This window comes from Lutjanus erythropterus, chromosome 9, assembly GCF_056507025.1.
Source record: "Lutjanus erythropterus isolate fLutEry1 chromosome 9, fLutEry1.hap2, whole genome shotgun sequence".
In the NCBI taxonomy this organism is placed as follows: Eukaryota; Metazoa; Chordata; class Actinopteri; order Lutjaniformes; family Lutjanidae; genus Lutjanus; species Lutjanus erythropterus.
Genome location: NC_139325.1, coordinates 15,675,363 through 15,697,130, shown reverse-complemented (window position 1 = coordinate 15,697,130; position 21,768 = coordinate 15,675,363). Strand labels below are relative to the sequence as shown.

Here is a 21,768-nt window from a genome sequence, read left to right as displayed (position 1 = left end):
AACCCCGACATTAATAGAAATTGGAATTCATTAGAAAACAAAGGGAAATGTGTGTGTACTTGCTTCTTTGCCACCGTGAGTGTGTACATGCATGTGTGTGGCTGCGTGCTTGCTTGCGTGTGTGAATGTGGCCCTGTGCCTGCTTGTCCCTCTGCGTGCCATCTGGTCTCCTCCTCGGCGGTGGGTAAGTAGGTAGGTAGCCTGATGCCGTGTGTACCTGTCTCATGGCTGTCAGGAAGCCCTGTGGGTTGAAGAAGCCTGTCATCCAGAAGCAGTTGGGCCGCCCTTCAAAGATCCAAGCCTGGAACTGCCGGTTCCGCTCAAGCAGCTCTGTGAACCAGAACCCCAGGGTGCTGGAGGCCCATGACGCCTGAAAAACAAAGACAAACAACAACGTGAACAAAACATTACAATGAAACACAGAAATATGTCCAGTCCAGACTGATCAGAGGAGAAGACCAGGGAGACATGAAGGAAATGGATTGTGAATCACCGTGTGCCAAGAGAAAAACAAAAAATTTAGAATGATTGAATAGAAAAGATGAGAATACAGCAAAACACAGAAGAGTGGAGGCAAAGGAGCCAGAAGCAGATTGCACTGTAGGTAAAAACCCTCTGAATCCCAGCCAGGAAGCCATTCAGGTCAAAATTATTCTAATGTTTGTGAGAGCATGGCTTGAATGCCAAAAGCATGATTCCAATATAAGATATGGGAAAAGTCATTGTTGTTTTCTCTGTCTCTCCATCTCTCAATATTCGTATCCCAGCAATTTCCTCAACTAAGTTTGTTAGAAGAAGAGTCATTTTTATTAATATCAGAAATTGACTTGTGTGCTGTGGTTGCAATTTTAAAATAAAGTACATAAATAAATAGGTAAGGAGCATCACTGTGGGCTAAACAAGACATATCTGATGTTATCGGAAACAAACAAGTAAACTTTTGATTTACTCAAGAGAAATAAGTAATACTAGAGATTGTACTTGCAAAGTAATGATAAGACCTTTGAGATATTAATTTATACCAGGAGGTGCCCTAAAGTGGATTGTTAGCATTCTTTATTGAAAACAATGGACATTAAAGGGCCTCTTTAAATTATCTATAGCACATGGTCTATGCATAGCAAAAGTGCATTTAGGGCTTATTTAACTCCACTTTAAGATGCAAAGGGTTTGTACTAAGTATGTTTTCTGCTGGGTAAATGGATCAGCTCGTGCGCAAACTCAAGGGATCCGTGATTTGCATAAAAATGCAGCGCAGCAGTGACTTTGATAGCAAAAGGGGGTTCATAAGGATAGTTGGCATCAGTCTCCAAATCATCAAGAGATTACAGAAGTCTATAACAACCTGACAGGAAAATACTGCACCATTGGCTTAAAACCAGGTTTTCCTTGGTCAATACAACACTTTCTGTAGCCTCAAGACAGGGAAACCTACACCTGCACCAGCTGGAAACCACCAAACTAACAAAATGACACAGAAGTCCACAAGTGAATTATTAAGAGCAATATTACATTCAAGGCACAATGAATTCAGTTTAAAAATTTAAGTCAAGTCAGCTCTCTCAACCAACCTTCTTCCAGCGTGCAGGAATGCGCGCATCATACATGCAATCCAGGGCATCCCGCAGATTTTCACTCATAATGATGGTTCCATCAATGGCCAGCTTGAGATCCGTCAAGGTGTTTCGGACCAGAACTATGACCCTCTGCATCCGGTCAATCTCCTGACGCAGAAATATGTTCATAGGCTCGAAGGGACCCATCTTCTGGAGGCGTTCTCTTACCTGGTTACAGTTGTATAAAATCATATAAGAAAACTTAAATCAGTATCCTAAAGAAATGATGACACATGGAGTGACAATTCATGAGCACACACAGACAGACTTGACATGTAGACACATAAAAACATGTTCAGGAGACTCACTGTAGTTCAGTATACCTCCACTGCAATTAACCTTCTTAAAATAAACATGTATTTGATTTGGAACTTTTATAGTGTTGCACAAGCTTTTCTCCTTTTTACCTGTAGGCACAAACTGTTCACATGCTTCAGGTTCAAACTGAGCACAGGACGTGAGGTTTCTATAGTTACAACTACTTATAAAAATAGAAAAGAGGAGAGAATTAAAAGCTTCTTTTTAACATTTCTGTATTTCATTCCATTCTGTTGGCCATTTGAACCCTGTGAGATTATTCATCATTTTAAAGTTGTTTTTTTTTCGGAGGCTAATCTAGATTTTCCTGTTTTCATATTCTCTATAGACAGACCGACAACAGGCAGATAGATTGAAATGAAGGTGACAGATGGAGGGTGTGGCATACAGTGACGAGTTTTCCATGACAAGCTTTGCACCTTGCCTCAGAAGTCACATTCTCACCTCAGTTTCTCTAAAGTGACAAAAAAGGAGAGAAAACCCAAAATAAATCAAAGCTAGCAAAACCCAGCGACATTCACACCCCTTTCTATTTCTAGTCGTCTTGTCTCGCCGTCTGTCACCGTCTCAGACACACACAACTTTCTATCACCTCAGCAGCACACATCCTCCAGCTCTGTTTGTACTGTACCACAGCAGCACACATGGTGAACGGGGGAACATTGCACATGTTGCTTCAGTCACATCGGGCTGCTCGTGGTGCACACACACGCACGCACACATGCATCACGCACATACATGCAGGCTTACTTCAAAAGGTACATAGTCAGGAGGCAGTTTCTCCAGCATGTCATCAGCCAGCCTGGACACCACAGCTTCTCTGGTCTCCCCTTCACCTGACGAGCTGTCTTTAGGCTGAATGCTGAGGATGGTGTCCAGTACGTCCTTGGCCAGCTTACTCTGGTAGGTTATATCTGCGTTTGGGTGAAGACCAAACACCTCTGGAGTGTCATAGGCTGGTAGACCCTGTACAAGAAAGGCAGCAACAGTTATTGAACCAGAGATCGCTTTGGTTGGACCACATTTTCAGAAAGAAAAATCCAAGATATATTTCCTCAACTCTCACAACACAAGTAACGGCCCTGTAGTGCCTCTGTGGAACAGCTTACCACCATAAACTGGGGTGGCAGAAACAGGCTGACAGAGCTGTAAAAGTCTCCAGCGATAGGTTTTTATGTGCTGCTTTCTTTTCGGAGGTTTGGTTGGTTGCCCTTTTCGTCCTCACTTTCAAATACTAATCTCCCTGTACTGCGGTTTTTGTCACTGCTAAGCCATTGTTGGCCAGGGTAACGTGTAGACAGCCAAGTGTCTCCTCTGATACACACAGTGTCACCAGCTGCTTCTTTTCACCCTGCAGTGAAGGGCTTTGCCGTCATGGTGTAACACGTGGGATCTCTCCTGGCACAAAAGAACACATATCTGAAGAACTAGTATGAATTCCTGGCGTAGTTACAATCAACCAGAGGTCCTACTGTTGAGAACTAAACACCCATTTCTATAGTAATGGATGGCTGTGCTACCTCTGTGACTATATCTGATGTTTGTGGTGGATGAATACAGAAAGATCACTTTCTGCCGGAGGAGGACGTTTACTCAAGACCTGTTTGTGATGGAGGTTAAAGATGAGCACTGGTCAGATCTGTATAAAAAGATCCAGTAACAGCTATGAATACATTTATGGAAAAAAAAAAAAATAAGCTGGCTTAAGAAACATACTGTGAAACATAATAATGCCCCATGCTAAAGTGATGAGTGAGCTTTGATGAGCTTTGATGACTCAGCATGATAACGCCAAGAGGGTTGCTGAACTGTCAGGTTGCCTGTATGATAGGGAACTGTACTGTAAATTAAGAAACAAGGTTGCTAAATTGAGCAAGAACACAAAGTAACAATACTATCAACAGAAAAAAAAGCAATGCCAAAAATGTTAGCAGAAAATAGGAAAGAAAGTGAGTAAAATCATGAAAAGGAAATCAAATAGGAACACCACTTGCACAGATTGTAAGGGTGCCTATATCACAAAACCTCATGAAAGTACAAATTATTTTAACATTTTTTTTCATTAACAATACAGTAAACATTAAGAGCTAATAATGATTATTAGTGGCTAAAACACCTAGCTCTCTTTCAGGTGTGTTAATTAAGAACTATTAAGAACTATCATTGAATGAACAGTAGTGAACTTTTAAGTTCAAACAAGTAGATGTAAATATGGTATATAAAAAATGTTGTTACAAGCCTTTGATGATAAATGGATGGTCAGCTCCTCAAAGTTGCAGCCAGATATTTATTTGTTCCCATATCATAGATTTTTAACAGTTGTCTGACTGCGGCCCAAACTCTCAAAAGAACAGAGAAAGCCATCCCTTTGTCAAAAGATAAAAACCCTGTATTTTTTGGAGCTAATAGTAGGTCTGTTAATCTTCTACCTGTCCTCAGCAAAATACTGGAAAGGTTCATTTTTAGACAAATTTAAAATTATTTTTTTAATCAATGAATTAATGACAAAATTCCAACATGCATACAGAACACAATCAAACACAATATGAAACAGAACAACGGTTAATTCTACCCCAAACAAAAACAAGTATGATGCAGAAAACAGTCATGTACTGAGCCATGGTTGATTGGAATTCATTCATTCCACTGCATATTGTTCAAGAGGGTACTAAAGACCGGTTCAAAATTTTGTTAAAACAGTATTTACTATTATTTAAGGAAACACAGTCAGGGAAAATGGCATGGAAACAGAATGTAAACCTGGTGAGAGCAGAGAATGTGAAATGTTTTTTTGTGCACTATCTCCTGGAATTCAATGTGTGAGACCACATTATGGTAAATATGTTAATTTAACAAGATGAGCTGTTCTGTTTGTTGTGTTTATTTAGTTGTAGTGTGTTAAGTGTGCATGAGTGTGTGTGTGTGTGTGTGGACCCCAGGAGGAATAGTCGATGGTTATGCTGGTGTGCTGGTGCTAATGGGGATCCTAATAAAGACATAAAGTCATAACTGGTCATTCTACTAACTCTGCTTTAGTTCACATGACTGATAATTGGTTAAAAAAGAAAAAAATGGCTTTAACCCAGTTGTCTGTCTAGGCCACTTTTATTTTCTATATGTTTTGTCTGATGCCCTGAAACAAGCAATTATGCACTTTTCTTGTGGAGGTCCCATCAGTGTTGACAGTAAAGGTGGTCAATTACAGCAATAGATTCCTCAGTCCATGCCATATTGAGTGAGAAACCTGAGTTCTCTGCTTGTGGAAACTTGCCTACATGCACTAGGATGCATTGCAGGTGAGCTTCTGACACCTGCAGACATGTTTCTGTGTCTCACCACTCCCGCCTGTAGCTACTACTTTGTTAGCAAAAACACAGCACACTCATTTAGCACAACCCCTGGCTACCAAGAGGTTGAGGCTAGAAATCTATGCTGAAACAGCCTGTAGTCCATAACAGTCCTTAACACCAGCTCCATCACTGTGACATCATTGGATGCAGGAAGAAACACCATGACACCAAACCTTTGTTGGGGTCTAATACGAAAATGTGTGTTGTGAAACCTTACCATCACAGAGATTTGAATGTACACAGCTGCTGCCTGCACCAATTACTGAGCACCTTTGTTGCATCTCTCTCTGTCTTGTTCTCTGTGATCTCTCCACTGTAACTATCTAATAAAGGCATAAAATGCAGCAAACAGCTTGATATTATGTTAGTTTATTCTCTTATGTTCACCTAGTGACCCTGTGTTATTTGATAGTATCTCTGTACCAGTCAACACCAATTTTCCAGCTAGTCTCCTACTATAAATAATACAACAATTGGCAAGTATTCCCTCATTAATTTATTTCTTCAGGAAAAAACCTGAATACAAAGCCTGAATACAAAGCACATAAACTGGCTCAACAATATGGTTTATTGATACTGTACAACTGCTGACCTAATTTGGGTTATAAGGTTGTCACTGATGATATTTTAATTGGGACAGATTCTATGTTTTTGGATTACAATCGGGGCTCAAGAAGATGTAGAGTTCAAACTGTCATGCTCCAATTGGTTCAAAGATATCTTGCAGTTAGTGTCTCAGACCATCTGTTACAGCGGTGTGACTAATGAGGCTGATTACAAAAGTGCTAAATTCAAACAAGCCTACTCTCATAATGGCTGCACACAGCTTTATTATGATCAGAAATGTCAGGTGAGCAAAGCCACTCAAAAACCAAAATAGCTTCATGTTGTACACTTTGTTTTATTTTAGGGAAACCTCCAATTACCTTTAACACATCAAGAATGGTGCAATGGTGTGAAACTGCAATTAGCACATCAACACGACAACAGAAAATAGTGCTTCCTCTTTTCCATGTTCACATTTATTTCTCCTCGGCTGAACCAGATATTATCAGATATTATCAGATTTAATTCGTTCTCAGAGTTTGCATTGGGGAAAATAAAGACTCTTGTGATTGATGTTGTCATTGACTTGTTTATCCCTCAAACATCCATCATACTGTGCATTCAAATAGAGTCAAAAATCAGGAGAGAGTCCGGCTTCTCAGCACAGAGAAAAATGGGAGGTGATGAAGAGAGAGTCTCACTGAGTGCTGGACAGAATAGCCTTTGTCCCTCGCCATGGTCATTTGTTTCCTCTCAGGGAATTCTAGCTTTGTCCCTGTCGGTCTGAATTGAATTTAAATATGCAGTCATGTGGATACACACATCGACACACAGTTCTGTTGTGTGCTTTGTCTGTGAACATGCATGTATTTGTGTGTCCACAGTATGTATGTGTTTGAATGTTTTGCCTCAGTTCGTTTAATCGTGCGTGTTTGTGTGTGAGTGTGTTCTCCAAGGCTGTGTTTGTCATTCTCTATTTGAGAGGCGGTGCAGAGGAATAAGCTTGCTGAGCCTGGCAGCCCTGAGCATCCATCATAATGAAACTAGCTTTAATGAAACTAGCTCAGGAACTGCCCCCAGATACACTCTCACACACAGACACACACACACCAGTTAAGCGCAGAAGCACACTAATAAATCATACATAATCTGTAATAAAATGAGCATGCTTGCATTTTATCTAAAATTCACACATGGCAGCGTATATCCGGATGTGACAAGAGCATCCTGCAGAAACCTTGTGTTGTCAATGTTGCTCTTTTCACCATTTGTGATGTCACTGAAAGCTGACGGCACAAAAGAACTGGAACACACGGCAGCATCACATAACAAGTGCAGAAATGTAACAAATGTAGAAAGATGGGACATAAATGTGTAATAAATGTGCAAACATGCATGAAATACTCAAGACAGCAGCCCTTATCAAAAACTGACGGTGACATTTTTGCCATGTCCAGTCATACAAATGCCTTTAAATCTGTTGTATTACTGGTACAAGACAGATATAAGAGTGCACAGTCAACCATCATCCATGTAGAAGTTAATTCAATTGCTATTGCACTTAAGTTGATATTTGAGTATCAGTACTTAAGCATTTTCTGAGATAAATATTGTACTTTTCACCCCACTACATTTCTATGACAGTTCCTGCTATTATTGCTATTACCTTGAAGCATAGCTTTGAAGTCAGTGGATGAATTTTCTTTTCTTTTCTAAAATGAAATCGACCATACACTGTGTTCGTCACAGGGGAAAACACAATCACAGGAAACTACTCCTACACTGTCAGTCACGATCTCTGAAATGAAGAAAGGTTCATATTGTTTTAAAAGTTTGCACTTTTGATCCACCACAAACTAACTTTAGAAAGGTCAAGGTATGTAAACCCAAAGTTCTCTGTGCTTGTAGTAGTTGCAGTTTTTATGCTGTGGTTGCTCAAGTGACGTTTTATGGATTTTATAGATTTTAACATTACTAGTTAGCTAGAGAAAGATAAATATATGTTTTAATAATCTTGTCAAATAAACACAGGTACTGGAGCTACTGAAACCTGGCATTAAACAGGTCCAGGGGACATTTTAGATTGTACTATTGATAAGCTCTAAAGTTACAGGTTATTTTATCAGCATTTTTAACATTTTGGTGTAATTTATTAGCCTTTCCCATGCTCTCTGTGTTGGCACGAGCTTCTCCTCACACTTCTGGAGCTGTTTTTGTGAGAGAATTTTACTTCCATGTCACATATGCATCCCAATGCCTGCTTTTTTCTTTGAAAATGTATATTCACATGAATATGATGGACCACAAGCTCATGATTATGAGAGAGAGAGAGAAAGAGAGACAGAGAGAGAGAGAGAGAGAGAGAGAGAGAGAGAGAGAGAGAGAGAGAGAGAGAGAGAGAGAGGAGGGGAAAGGGAGAGGTGGTGCTTGTGTGGTCAGTGCAAGCCAGCAGGAGTGACGTTCTGCCTCTTCACCTGCACGAAACGCACCCAGGAGCGAGAGCCAGCGCCCGCTCTTCTCCTGTCAGGATAACCACGGACTCAACATCCTGACAGGCAGGAGTTTGTGCGCCCATAGCTACACAATGATTCAGCATTGTCACCAGGAATGAAAAGCACTGTAAAACTAGACAAAGATCATTGAAAGATGACCGTTCAGACTCGATACCACCTACTTCTGCATGTACGTAAGAGGCAGGCTCAGACACAGTGACTTCCTCTTCCTACGTAATGTGACACAACATTTGAAAAAGAGTGTTTTTAAGAGCCTCACTTTGACAGACCACCATTTCCCCTAATTTTTTGTCCTCATGTCCAAAAAATCTTATAATTTTAAAATTGGCATTTTACACATTTCATTTAAAAAAAATAAAATAAACTGCAAGTTTCTCAGCTGTATTGGAGAAATACTCGGCAAGCAGAATTTATTCTTTGACTCAAGTAATAGAGTGTTCTACTTTATCCACCACTGGATGTGACTCACCTGAATGTATGTCAGGTACTGGTCAACACTGGAGCATTTGGGGATGCTGTAGCCCTTGTAGAAGTTGAAGGCAGGTCCAAACATGTCCTCACTGAACCACACCTTGGCAAAGGTGTTGAGGAGCCGCTTGTCATAGTCGTCAGTCACACGGCCGCCGTACTGAATCTCTCCGATCATGTATCGGACGGTGTTCCACGACACACCCTGAAGAGGTATGAAATGGTGATACAGATGTTGGATGCAAAGGCAGCTGATGAGTGTGACATTTGATTTGTTCAGTGTGTTGTGAGGAGATGTGAAATAGCATGGAAAAAGTAGACTAGTAGGAGGCAGACTTTCTCAACACTGTGCTTATTATTTCTGTTTGGCAGGTTCATGAAAATTAAATGTGACATCTTTCTGCTAATAAAACATTTCCTGTAACAAATTTATTTAATGTCAGGTGACAACACTGATCAACTCCTTAGAGAAGTGTTCACATCTTTGTATGACAGAAACTGTAAGGATAAGCCTGAAGTTATTGTGTTAACTCTAGCTACATATATACATAATGCATTCTTAGAAGAGTACAGAAATAATGAGAGACTCAATAATGATGGCTTCATTAAATTTTACTATGACGCCGCAGTGCACAATTCCTAGAATCTGATACCCTGCGCTATTTGCTTATTTAGTACATTCTATAACTTATTTATTTGAAGACTACACATATTTTTCTCAACTGAGAAACTGGAGAGTTAGAGGGAAAACTGTGTGACATAACAACCACAGCTTGCTGCACACTTTATGCCTGGAAAAGCCTGTCACACAAACCACCACCACTCTGAAACTCTACACTCTATTTCAGTCTCACTGTTGTTAGCAGCTTTTTTCAATGATCATTGTAGTTTGCTAGGCATTTGGGAAGTGTCACTTCTACCTTTTTAATGTCCATGTCATCGAGGTGGTTCTGAACAAACTGCACAGTGGCATTGAAGTCCGCCTGGTTGAACTCGTAGGGGATATTCCAGCCTAGAGGTCCGTACTTCCTCCTTTCCTGTACTGTGCTGTGGAGAAACGCCACTCCGTACAGCATTGGTTTCCACTGCACCATGTTACTGACATCCAAAAGGTCCTGGTTTATACCTGGTGAACACATGAGCAGCTCTCTTTAACAGGAGGCTACGAGTTAAACTGATAGAAAATCATTGTGGTTCTATCAGGTTTGGTGGCAAACATTTGGAGCTGTGATCCAATACCTTCCAGCTACATGAAGTTTCTTTCTTCTACTATAGCAGACTATAGAAACCCCTTTCAAAGACAAAATAAAAGACTAAAAAAAAAAGCTTTAAGCTGGGAACGTCTGATCTGAAGGAACAAATGCTATACATATTTGCTGAAGGTTTTTTGTAGTTTAAAAATTTTAAGATTTAGCTTTTTTCTTTAACTTCAGGTTTGACACACACATACAGAAGTGCTGTAAACTATTGGGGGGTGGGGGTGAAGTTAAAACTCCAGCTGAAATTGAAATATTGAGACACTGAAAAATATCATCCGCCTAATAGGCAGTCCCATGTGTGAGGTTTGGCTTCTCCCAATCCAGGTGGATCAGCCTTGCATCATTTGTAACATGTACAACTGGAGACTGCTTTCAGCAGTAAACATCCACAATCTGACAATCGAGTTTAAGTTTCTGAATGCACTGGTCACAATTAGAGTGATTTCTTCCAATATGATGAGGATATACAGTATTTAATTGTAGCAGAGCGAGACCTGAAGATAAACCTCATATATTCAATATGAGCTGAGCAAAGACAGCTGGTTTATACATATTAAATAATATTCTCTTTTTTCTCCCTCTTGAAGGCTTGAATAAAAATACAAGCTACATGTTTCAACATATTTAAAATCTAATGAACCTTATAAGCTTTTTGCATGTAGGTGTAAAACTATGCCGCCAACAGTTGTTTATTGCCTTCTTTCCCACTGCCTTTACCCTCAAATACACAGACATCTTTTTTGTTATTGACTTTGTGACTTATTGAAGGTCTACTTGCGTGCATGTGTTTTTGTCCACAAATAAGTCCACAAATGAGTTGTTTACACACGTACAAAAACCAAAATAACAAGATATCCTATCTAGCATGCTCATCAGTCTGTTATTTTATTCACTTGATGATTTCTATCTCAGTCAGACATGCACGGGTCTGATCCCCCTGTTTTGATAAACTAAGAATCAATCTGTTGACATTTTGTATTTCTGTCTTATTTATAGTTCAGTGCCTAGCAATGTTTTTCATACTGGAGCTTGCTTTGTAAATGACATTAAGTCATTCTGACATTTGATTAAGTATTCTAGACTTTTGATCAATCATTCAGTTTTAAACCAAACTTGCCCCACCTCCATAGGTCCTCTTAAGCCCGGCCTTGAGGCCCTGTGGTGGTTCGTTGGTGAACTTGATTGACATCTGCAGAAGGGTGATGGGGAAGTGTCTGTGGACCTCTGTGGTCATCCACAGGCGGAAGCTGTCGTGGACAAAGTCTGTCTCCATCACTGTGTCCATGAGCTCGTCCATGAAGTCCAGACCCAGGTGGCAGTTCTGGAGTAAGGCCCAGCCTCCCTGGGGAAAATTAAGAAGAATAATGGTTATCATGTATGTCGAGGACTGCTGAGTGATGATAACATATAAAAAAATGTGAGCAACTGACTGTTTAAGGGAGTTTGAATTTTTTGAAGTGGAGTTGAAGTGCAGTACTTATGACGAGACGTCAGTAAGCAGACCCCTACTTTGGAGAAGCAGCACCAGTATTGGTGTAAGCCAGCCACCTAAAAAATGCGGGCTACAGTGCACACTATATTTAGAATATTTTCACAGCTTGATTTTGACATTGGACAATATGTTTTTCTGACCAGAAACTGTCAGACAATAACACAAACAAAAGAACAGATGAGGCAGAAGCAGCTGTACACCTGCAACTTCCTTGTTTTGCAAGGTAAAATGACAAATGCCAAAGGAGTCTGGTTGCTTTGAAGACAGTGATATTTGGCTTATATAACAGCTGTTTCCTATTATAAACGCCTGCCCGACAGTAAGCTAAAGCAGAGAAAATATTCTAAATACAGCTTACACATGCAGTATGCTGGTATAGATTATTTTTAGGTGGACCTTTTTTTATGTGGCTAAAATACATTTTACAGCTCCACTTCCAATATCCAAACTACCCCTTCAAAGACATTTTAAAAGCACATTTTTCAGAGATTGTACTTTGCTGTATAGTTTAACATGTTCCATGAAACAACTCTGCTACATCAAATGATTCAGCAGCAGCAGTAACCTCACACCCTTGACTCACATTAGCCATGGTCTGCTGCAGAAGCTTGCGGGCATGGACCTCTTGTCCCTGTCCCATTGAGACGTATCGGGTCTCAAACTTCAGCCTCTTCCCCAGTGCGATAATGGAGTCTGTTGGATCTGAGCCCATTGACAGGAAGCAGATGAGAGGCGTTCGTGGGTCTGATTCCTCCCAAGTCTTCTCTAGGTCAAGAATCACCCCTTCAGTGTACTTCTCTCCCATCGCATCCATTATGTATTTACGGGCCTAGAGGAGAGAGAGAAAGAAATGAGGCAGAGTAGTAGGCATGTTTTGTGTACTGCTACATAATGCAAAACGTTAAACCACGAGGGGGAAAACACTTGTTCAGAAAAGAATTGGAATAAATTTACTTTCTGGAAGGCCAAGAACAGAGTGAATGGTTCAAAGGATTTTTTTTCCACTGGCTTACTCTCTTCAGTCAGCAGTAGAGACTTCTGCCGGAGGTCAGACAAGGACAACTGCTGGACTGTTTGTCAGTGCAACAAAATAAATTCCACTCCAGGCTCGTCTGCAGTGGACCAAAAAACTACCCATCAGTAAGAAGTGGATGTCCATTAGCCATTGTAGATATTCAGGCTCAGCGAGCTTCAGAGAGAGAGCCATTTTACTAAATGTATTCCACTTTTCCCTTCAAGGAAAGACTAGGCCAAGGGAGGTATTACTGTAGATTAAGAGATTTTCAAACTGTTTCTTCTTCTGTTTTACTGAGCCCAGTCTCATTAATGCAAATTAATTTTTAAGTAAACCTGCATCTCTTTTCCAGCCCTGAATCATCAATTAATAAAGAATATGCTGCTTTGGGCTATTTTGCAGTGTTTCTTTCATGGTTATTCATTCATTTGAACTTAAGTTTATATTAGCGTGACTGTATCATACTGTTGCACATGTATTATGCAACCGAGCAACTGTGAGAAAATTTGGTTTTAAGCCAGCAGGTCCCTGTATCCTGACATTGTGACCACATACACAGACGTGTCTTCTCTAACCTGTGCAATGGTCCTGTCAGGACACCAGCAGCGGATGAGGAGCAGGCGTCTAAAACAGTCAAGAGCCTGGTCATAGGAGTTTGGGACCACCTCCTCCTCTGGGGCCTCCTTATCAAACCATGACTTCCACTGTTTCTCGTTCCGACTTATCTGGAAGAAATGTGTAAACAGCTCTGGCTAAGAAACATACAGATGAAAATGATTCATTGCTTCCTATTACATCAAATCTGGACAGAGGGAGAAGACGTAGTGAAATAAATTCAATACATATTGCAGGCAAACACATTTAGATGCACACACACACACACACACTGATAGTCAAAGCAGCCCCAGATTCAAATATAACTAAAAAAAGAAAAGAAAAAAAGCAAAGATCAAATGTGCCTCACAGTTCTGTTAAATATTAAAATGTATTCAGTGTTCCATCTACATGCACACCACAAATTGTCCAAATTTTTGACAAGTGCTTAAAGACCATGACAGCAATGTGGCCGTCTGTACCTGCACAGCATATTTCAGTGCTGATTATTACTATTTTTGTCCCTTCTCAAAAACAGGCTGCAGATGAAATTTACACACTTTAATATATGGGCAATGTCCTCTATGTCAATGCAATAACATACAGTATGTCTTAAATATAGACTGACACACATTATCATGTAACTCAGATTATGATGAACAAGAGGTCCTGAACTGTTGCTTGTCATACTGTACTTAGCACAAATTGCCTGGAAAGCAGTTCATATTGGATCCATGTAAACACCATGTGCTGTGGAGATGTGACATGAATGCTTGATAGCACAACATTATGCAAATATAATGTGACATCACATGGCCTGTTAATCACTGTGTTTACATGCACGCAGGAAACCAGGAGCTTGGGAAAAATCAGGTTAAATCAGGAAATCTGAGATACAGTACATGTGCTGCAATCACCTAGTAACTGCATCATCAGTATTAAAATAATCAGTGTATTTTTTTTATGAATTTGATAAGACAAGTCTCACAGGGAAAGAATCCACTGTTTTTACTTAGTGTGCACATATATTTGTGGCTTCTGCTTTTAGTAAATTAGTAGCTGTTTTGGATGTAAAGACACACTACTATAAGAGATATTTCTGATGTCACAGCTAATCTAATCTCAAAATAATGATTTAGTATTTCAAAATATTGCCTATATACCTGAAAACAATGAGCAACTTTCTCAAAATGACTTACTAAGATATTAAGATATTATAATATAATATTATATTATATTAAGTCTTTTTGAAAAATTTCTCATTCATTTGAGAGACTAACTCTATATATTTTCAGAGGGAAACCCTTATTGATATTTTCCTTCATAATTCAGAGACTACTCTAAATACACTATATAAAAACAATAAATTTGTGCACCTATTAATAAAACAATTGATATATTTTCACCAAGAAGGACAAGACTGTTATATTAAATTTCATACAGTTTCAACAGTTCTCACAGTGGTTGGAGGCAGCTGAAACACTGAAAAGTAAACCATATTAACCCATGGTATCTCAAATGAAAGCACACCAAAAGATACATCAGTCCTGTAGTATCTAATATGTTACTTGTTGGCTCTAATACTCAGCTTTGCAGGTGCAGGTTTACAAAATTAGATCCATGCAGGACTCTGATACCTTCCCTGTCTGAAGTCTCTTGCCATGAACATGTGCATATATAAAACCTGTTTAGAAACCCAGTAAAATCAGATACATGGACCAGATTTCTGCAACAGGAATGCAGCCGTGTTAACCAGGTCATAAAACTTTTAAGAAATAAACTTGTTTCCTACACTCATTATGTTTAAGAAATCATCTGGCTTCTAGAGGGCATGATATCTACTTTACTTGAACTTGAAGATATATTATACACAGGTTGAATAGATGTGTAGGTCATCGGTTGACTTCTTTAATGAATATTTTTTCTGGAGACCGAAGCAAACACCTGCTGCTCATTCATATAGTTGAACACATTCACTGCTGAGAGCTGCTTGTCTTTGTCTATTAGCCACTGAGCACCCCCACTTAAGAGTGTAAGGGGCTTCAGTACTTTGTTGAAGAGCACATTAGCAACAGTAGTTAGAGGAGAGTGTTATACACTCACACCCACACACACACACACACACATTTCTGAGGCAGTCTGGGGATTTGAGTGAACTTCTTGAACCACAAGGATAAAATGGTTACTTGAATATGATGTTTGTGCGTGAAAGTGTGTGTCTATGGCCTGTATGTAGTGCAGTTTTGTCATGTGAAGACAGTCAGACATGGGCTCAGATGGTTTTGTCTCTCTAGTCTGGGGGGAGACTGACATCACAGTTCTGTCAATTCTGTCCTCGTCTGTTCCTCTTGGGAGACTGATTTCATTAAACAAAGAACTGTTAATCCACCTCTCTTTGCTAATCATTCACACAAAAATACACATGTATTTGTGTATGTGAAGGAATACAAGGTTGCGTACACGTTCACAATCATGTGTGTATGCACACGCTCAGCCAAAAGTAATTGACTGGAAGTTTCTCCAAACTAAGCTCATTTCACAGAGCACTGAGCCCCGTGAAATGTCCCCCCTGCCCCTTCTTCAGAAGCCACCAAGCTGTCAGTCACCCATGAGGCAGTGTGTATTTGTGGGTGAGTGACAGTCACTTGTGGTGTGTGTGTGTGTGTGTGTGTGTGTGTGTGTGTGTGTGTGTGTGTGTGTAAAAGAGAGATGAAGCGAGACATGATGAGACTGATATTGACATGCTTACTAGAGCAAAAGAGAGCTGTGAAAAATATTTAATAAGCACCTAGAGACCACTGCTGAATCTGTGTGTGTGTGTGTGTGTTTGTTTGTCTGTGTGTGGGAAACAGATGACAGATGAGCACCGTTATCTGCAGACTTAGTAGAAAAAACTAAACTCAGGTAAAGAAATCATACACCTGTCAGAGCCCACTTAAACTGATCACATTGTGTGTGTGCGTGTATGTGTGTGTCCGTGTGTGTGTGTTGTACCTGATCCAGTATATCAGAGAACTGCCACAGTTTGCTGAGCTCTACAAGGTTGAGCCAGGTCATGTCAAGGATCCACTTAGCTGGTTTCTGAGGGCAGGCCTTAAGATCCAGAGATGCACCTCCTGGATGAAACACACACAAACAGAGAGACACATGAGCATGTGCACATATACACAAACAGGAGGACCCCCCAAAAATATATGGTAAATTAAAATGGAAAATACAGAATGCTAAATGCTTCGAATACATGCAAACATGTAAACACAATCTTCAGAAATATACACAAAAGTCATCGTGTGAGTCCGTGTTCAGCGGGTCGGAGCTGACAGATGGTGAAGCTGCATGCATGCAGCAGACTGTCTGTTCTGGCCTTGCCAGTTGCCATCGCTGGCTTTTATCCCTGTGGTGAGGAGCACTCCATATCTCTGATTCAGTGAACTGCTACAATACCAATATGTTTGAAATGTGTCTGAACTTTGAGATGAGCTTAAAAAAAAAAAAGAAATCAATCTCCGCCAAGTAAATAATGAATAAAAAACAGCAAACAGAAAATAGATGGCAATTTCAGTTCAACTTCATCAAAGCGCCTGGAGTAGCTGCACAACAGCACTTGTAGCTTCTCTCCTTTTTCTGATGAGATTTGAATGTCTCAGTCTCAGAGACAGGGATCTGGTACGCCAGTGTATGTACCATCTTTCTTTGACTATATATTCTAGGCACTGACAAACAAATCAATCTCACAAGAACACAGAAAAGACTGGTAGAAGAAACACGGGTGAAGGATCAAAGAGATAAATATTTATTCCTAGAAACTTTTCAAATATTACTGCTGAGTTTACAGCAGCTCAGTTCTTATACAAATATAAATATTTGTGTCTGAAATATACAGTACTTGATTTAGTTTTAGTGCCTAATAGCTTCTTAAAATTCAGAAATGTATTCACAGCTCAGATGTTTTCAAAATCACCACTTCACAACATTACACTTGAGAGAAATTTCAGGATTTGAGAGAGTGTTTTAAATCAAGGGTAACTCGAGTGCAGCGCTGTTTTCGTTCATTAAAGAGAAATGAGATGAGTATGAGTATATAATAACAGCAGCTGGCACCAATGTCAACATATAAACAAAATATCAATCAACACAAACAAAAAAAGCGATGCATATACGATTCCTCCCCAGTCACTGTCCGAAAACTGTACATACTGATATCTACCAGCCACACTGAGGACTTGAGGTGAGTAAGTGAATAGTGTTTGATGCAGATAGATGCACTTAATAATCAAGCATTTAAAGGATCTGGGTCCACCAACCATTGCATGTGAGTGGGCGGGTCATAGGGATGGGCGATTAGCTGAGTTCCTTGCCAATCTGGCTTGTTTGGCCTGTAGGGCCAAAATATTTTCACTTCTTTGTTGGTGAATTAATTTTATGTGCCAAATGTACACTGCATACCCCAACATGACCAGAACATAAGAAGGAAGCTTGGCTTCAACACTGTTGCATTTATCACAGTAAGGATTAAGCTCAAGATATATTTACAATTTGGCTTTTGAAATATGTGCCATATGCACCACTTTGAGCTGAATTTAGCCATGACAAGAACACACGTCGAGTTAGAACCAGTTAACCAGCTTGTCCATACAGGCATGCCTTAGGTCCAACACCATGTCATAGAGGGCTTGGAAAAGCCTTTGGTGAGAGGGATTTAAACAAAGAACCAATGATTGTGTCTGTTGATATGGGAGAGCTGGACAACTGATAAACCACATAATGCCTTGCCTGTAGATATTTAAAAAAAAAAAAAAAAAGGCCTAGGAAGGCTGAATTTTATTCGCTTAACTGTTTGAATGATACCAATGTGTTATCTATAAACAAATCCCTGAAATGTACAATACCTTTCCTGTGCTATTCTTGAAAAACAGAGTCCTGAACAGATGGTTTAAAAAGATGGTTTGATGCACTGGAGCTTAGAAGATAAAAGCTGAAGGTACAAGCCAATCAATCTATGCTTTCACCTGCACAAAAAAACAAGAAAGCAGAACCTTTACAAATAAAACATGCATACTGCTCACATTTTCTCTCACTTACCTTTAATTAGTGTGAGGAACTCCTCGCGTTTGACCCTGTTGCTCTGCATGTCGATCTTCAGCGTCAACAGCAAAGTGAAGAGGAACTTGTGCTCCTCGTACAGGCCCCGTGCTGCGTACTTATACACCTCAAAGGTCATAAACTCTATGATGTTGGCGATGCGTTTGCTGGTAATGGGGCTTTTGGAGGACCTGATAAAGAATTATTTCATAGCAGATGTCACATGTAAAGTTTCATCAGACTTACAGCTTATTAACTGATTAGACAATTAGTGCTCTTGTAAATTCAATATTAATTGGAGATCACAGCATGGGTAAGACCTAATGAGCACAGAACATTCTGTTTTAGTTTATTGACTTGTGCATAAACAGTACAGACTGTCAGCCATTAAGGTATTTGGAATGCAATATAATTAGTTGTACTGTTTGATGAGAAATAATTATAGAAGAAGTAGTTAGTTAAGCTGGGTCAAACGGACTATATGTGATGTTTGCCTAAGGCACTTCAAACGCTTTGTTTTGTGCATAAACAGCAATGGACACACAAGGTGGTATTTTCAAAATAAAACGCCACAGTAAGAGTGCAATGGTGGTGTGAACAACATATTTATCTCACATACGTACTGCAAACAGTTGCAAACTATGAGAAGGAAAGTAAGTAACATTATGACAGGATAAATTATAGAGATTAGAAAACAGGCATCTGCAACCTGGAGCTAAACTAAAATGCAAATGATCTTGGGATATGCTGTTCCAAACACCTGTGTTGTGATGTACCTTGAGAACACTGAGAATGCCTCACAAATGAAGGACAGATATCTAGCAAAAATTCAAGCAAAGAAGCTATACCAAGAAACCAGGGAGAGAACAATGTTCAAGATTGTCCAGGATTAGGATTGTGCATTCAGTGGAAAAGCTGACATACCAACTAAAAATTAAAAGTGATATCTTTCATTAGAACTGGGAAAATGGATGAGGATAAGGCTGTTACCTCATTTGCACCTGTATTCAAGGAGAATGTGATTTATATCTGCAGAGGCAGAAACACTAAATTGAACATCTGTTAAATCTGAGGCAATTCAATCCAATTGCCCTGCAACAAAAACTACCTTTGCGAAACTAATAATATTCAATATTTATTGATGGTGAAGCTTCAGCTTGTCTTTTTAGCATTTTTATGTTGAGTCAGACTATTGTTTGGTGTTTGTATTATTTCAGGACTGCAAAGATACTAATGAAGTCCCAATTTACCTCATTATCTGCTAGATTTTGAACCACAAAGCTAAACTTGTGCTCCAGAGGTCTAATACAAGAGGCGCACCCCCCCCCCCCGAAAGCCCCAAATTATGAATGTCACAAGCACAACCTGTCATACATGTATACAGTCCTAAACATAAAAATAAGGCCTGAAACAAAGGTAGCTTTCTTTGCTTTTTCAGAAAAGCTCATTGCACAGTTTCTTTTTGTTACAAAGAGGTGTAGTGAAGAGGAGTAAATTGCCAGAAGTCAGAGCAAACAGACAAAAACTAAAACTAACTAAAGAGTATATATAAGCATCTTGGTAATTATGTGCAATTTGACTTTCACTTCTATATTTACCAATTTATCATGCTGTTCAAATGTGCTCCATCTACAATTATAACAGTTCTGATAACATATGGCAGCATGTCCTCCCTGCTGTTGGCACTGTGAGGAAATGTGGAACAAGTGGAAAAATAATGGAAAGATAATGAGGTAGGTTTTGTGCCACAGATTGTAACTGTCTGGCTTTAAGACACTTGAATTATACAGTATGAGCTGTCTGATGTAAATTCAATATTATTTTGCCCTTTTTGGAAATCAGTATTTTGAGAAAGATTGATATAGCATCACAGACTGCATTCAGTTGCCTAGACAGCACACCAAGTGCTTCAGTGAAACCAACTTACAGTTCCACCATCCCAACAAATCCCAAACTGAGACTTTATAAATCACAATGAGAGGAGCAAAATTTGTAGGCCAGTTTTGTAAGACAAAGGCCAACATGGAGCTGCACAGGGAGCATCAAAAGGCAGAGGATTCTCACCTAGCCAGGGAAAGGTCAAAAAGTCCCAGGAACTGTCTCAGAGAGGTCTGATACATCACGTTCACCATACTCATTTCCGTGATAAGGAAGTACAGGATACTGCCCCTGGTGGCCACTGACAACAAACACAAAAGATGCAACAGGTTTGACAACAGAAGTGTTTATCCTCTCAAAAACCATCCAGAAAGAGATATCTGTTGATTCTATTTATGATAGAAATGCAAACAAAGTCCTGTCACTCATGTCTCATAAAATTATTAGCCTAATTACACTGTGGGAAATAAATGATGAAGTTGATCAGGATGTCTGTTTGTCAGTGTGCAGATTGACACAGAGTTTTAGAGGGCTGCATATGGTGAGTAAATTTTCCCAGTCATTGTCTCAGCTAAATTATACACCGAGAATGAATCCGTTTCATGTGATTGAACCTGAACTTGGCAGACACACAATAACTGACCGGAGTAAACTGAAGTGTAAATTCTGTCTTTCAGCCAGTTGTCATGACCTACCAGGTCGGTACTCCTCTCTGGCAGCATTAATCTGGATCTCTGTCTCAGCAGCAATCTGTAGTTTCTGTGTGACCTCTTCAGCTGTGCGCTTGGTGTTGCCAAGGACAAGAATAAGACTCTCATCATCCACCAGTGAACCCTACAAAGACACATATTTACCAGAATAAGTCAGAAAACAGATGAAAATGCTAACATTACCCAACACTGGAGACATGACTGTAACAGATGTACATTTGTTATGATTGTTCCATTAGGTTACCTCATTTCTGAAACTAGGAAAAACTGAATTTCTACCATTTAATGAATTCCAGATGAGCAAATGTCCCAGGAAATCTCACCAACAGCTCAAACAGTATTTTTTAATAAAGTCAAAAAGCACCAGGAATCAGATAAACTGGTTTTAGAATTTAAAAAAATAACATACAGCAGTTGCTTCCTTGTGATTATCACATGTACAAGATGGAGACAAGTGGGAGACAATGCTGTCTAATCTCTCCTGATACATCACAGTTTTAGGTATATTTCCTTGCCTGTGTGCTGGTCAGTCGGTAGAGGAGGTTGTCCTCTAGCTCCTTCATCTTTCTCTTGTTAGATGTCACATCTTCCAAGAGATCTGTCCTCTCCTTCTCCAGTTCCTGATTTCATAAGCACAGATACATACACACATACGTACAGGTCAGAAGGTGCAACAGCAAAAGCCATTGGATCATTAAAATCAAAAGGCTTTATCTCCTAAGGAGTATGAATTTGATCAGCAGATGGACTGGATTTGGATTATGAGATACTGTATGTTGACATTTTGGCCTGAGTGGGCCAGATGAAAGTGAAGTACATGGAGGGCTTATCTTGTTATTCAGACCAGAACACACGGCAGTCTGGTCCCTGGTACACAGACGGACCCGCTGACACTGTCATCTTTTATACGCTGCTGTTAGCAGTGTA

General features: G+C 39.7%; 1 protein-coding gene across 4 annotated transcripts in view; it reads right to left on the bottom strand.

Annotated features, from left to right (window-relative positions):
* The window catches only part of dnah5 (dynein, axonemal, heavy chain 5), a 119,291-nt gene that overhangs the window by 6,459 nt on the left and 91,064 nt on the right, over positions 1–21,768 (bottom strand). For all 4 annotated transcript variants that reach the window (XM_084726266.1, XM_084726267.1, XM_084726268.1 and 1 more), the window contains 13 exons: positions 21,357–21,461; positions 20,827–20,965; positions 20,318–20,432; positions 18,254–18,444; positions 16,166–16,287; positions 13,153–13,302; positions 12,146–12,391; positions 11,193–11,412; positions 9,732–9,937; positions 8,813–9,016; positions 2,685–2,900; positions 1,572–1,784; positions 218–370 (listed from right to left, as the gene is read on the bottom strand). In XM_084726266.1, coding sequence (XP_084582392.1) covers positions 218–370; positions 1,572–1,784; positions 2,685–2,900; positions 8,813–9,016; positions 9,732–9,937; positions 11,193–11,412; positions 12,146–12,391; positions 13,153–13,302; positions 16,166–16,287; positions 18,254–18,444; positions 20,318–20,432; positions 20,827–20,965; positions 21,357–21,461 — 2,280 coding nt within the window. The remainder of the gene's footprint in view (positions 1–217; positions 371–1,571; positions 1,785–2,684; positions 2,901–8,812; positions 9,017–9,731; positions 9,938–11,192; positions 11,413–12,145; positions 12,392–13,152; positions 13,303–16,165; positions 16,288–18,253; positions 18,445–20,317; positions 20,433–20,826; positions 20,966–21,356; positions 21,462–21,768) is intronic.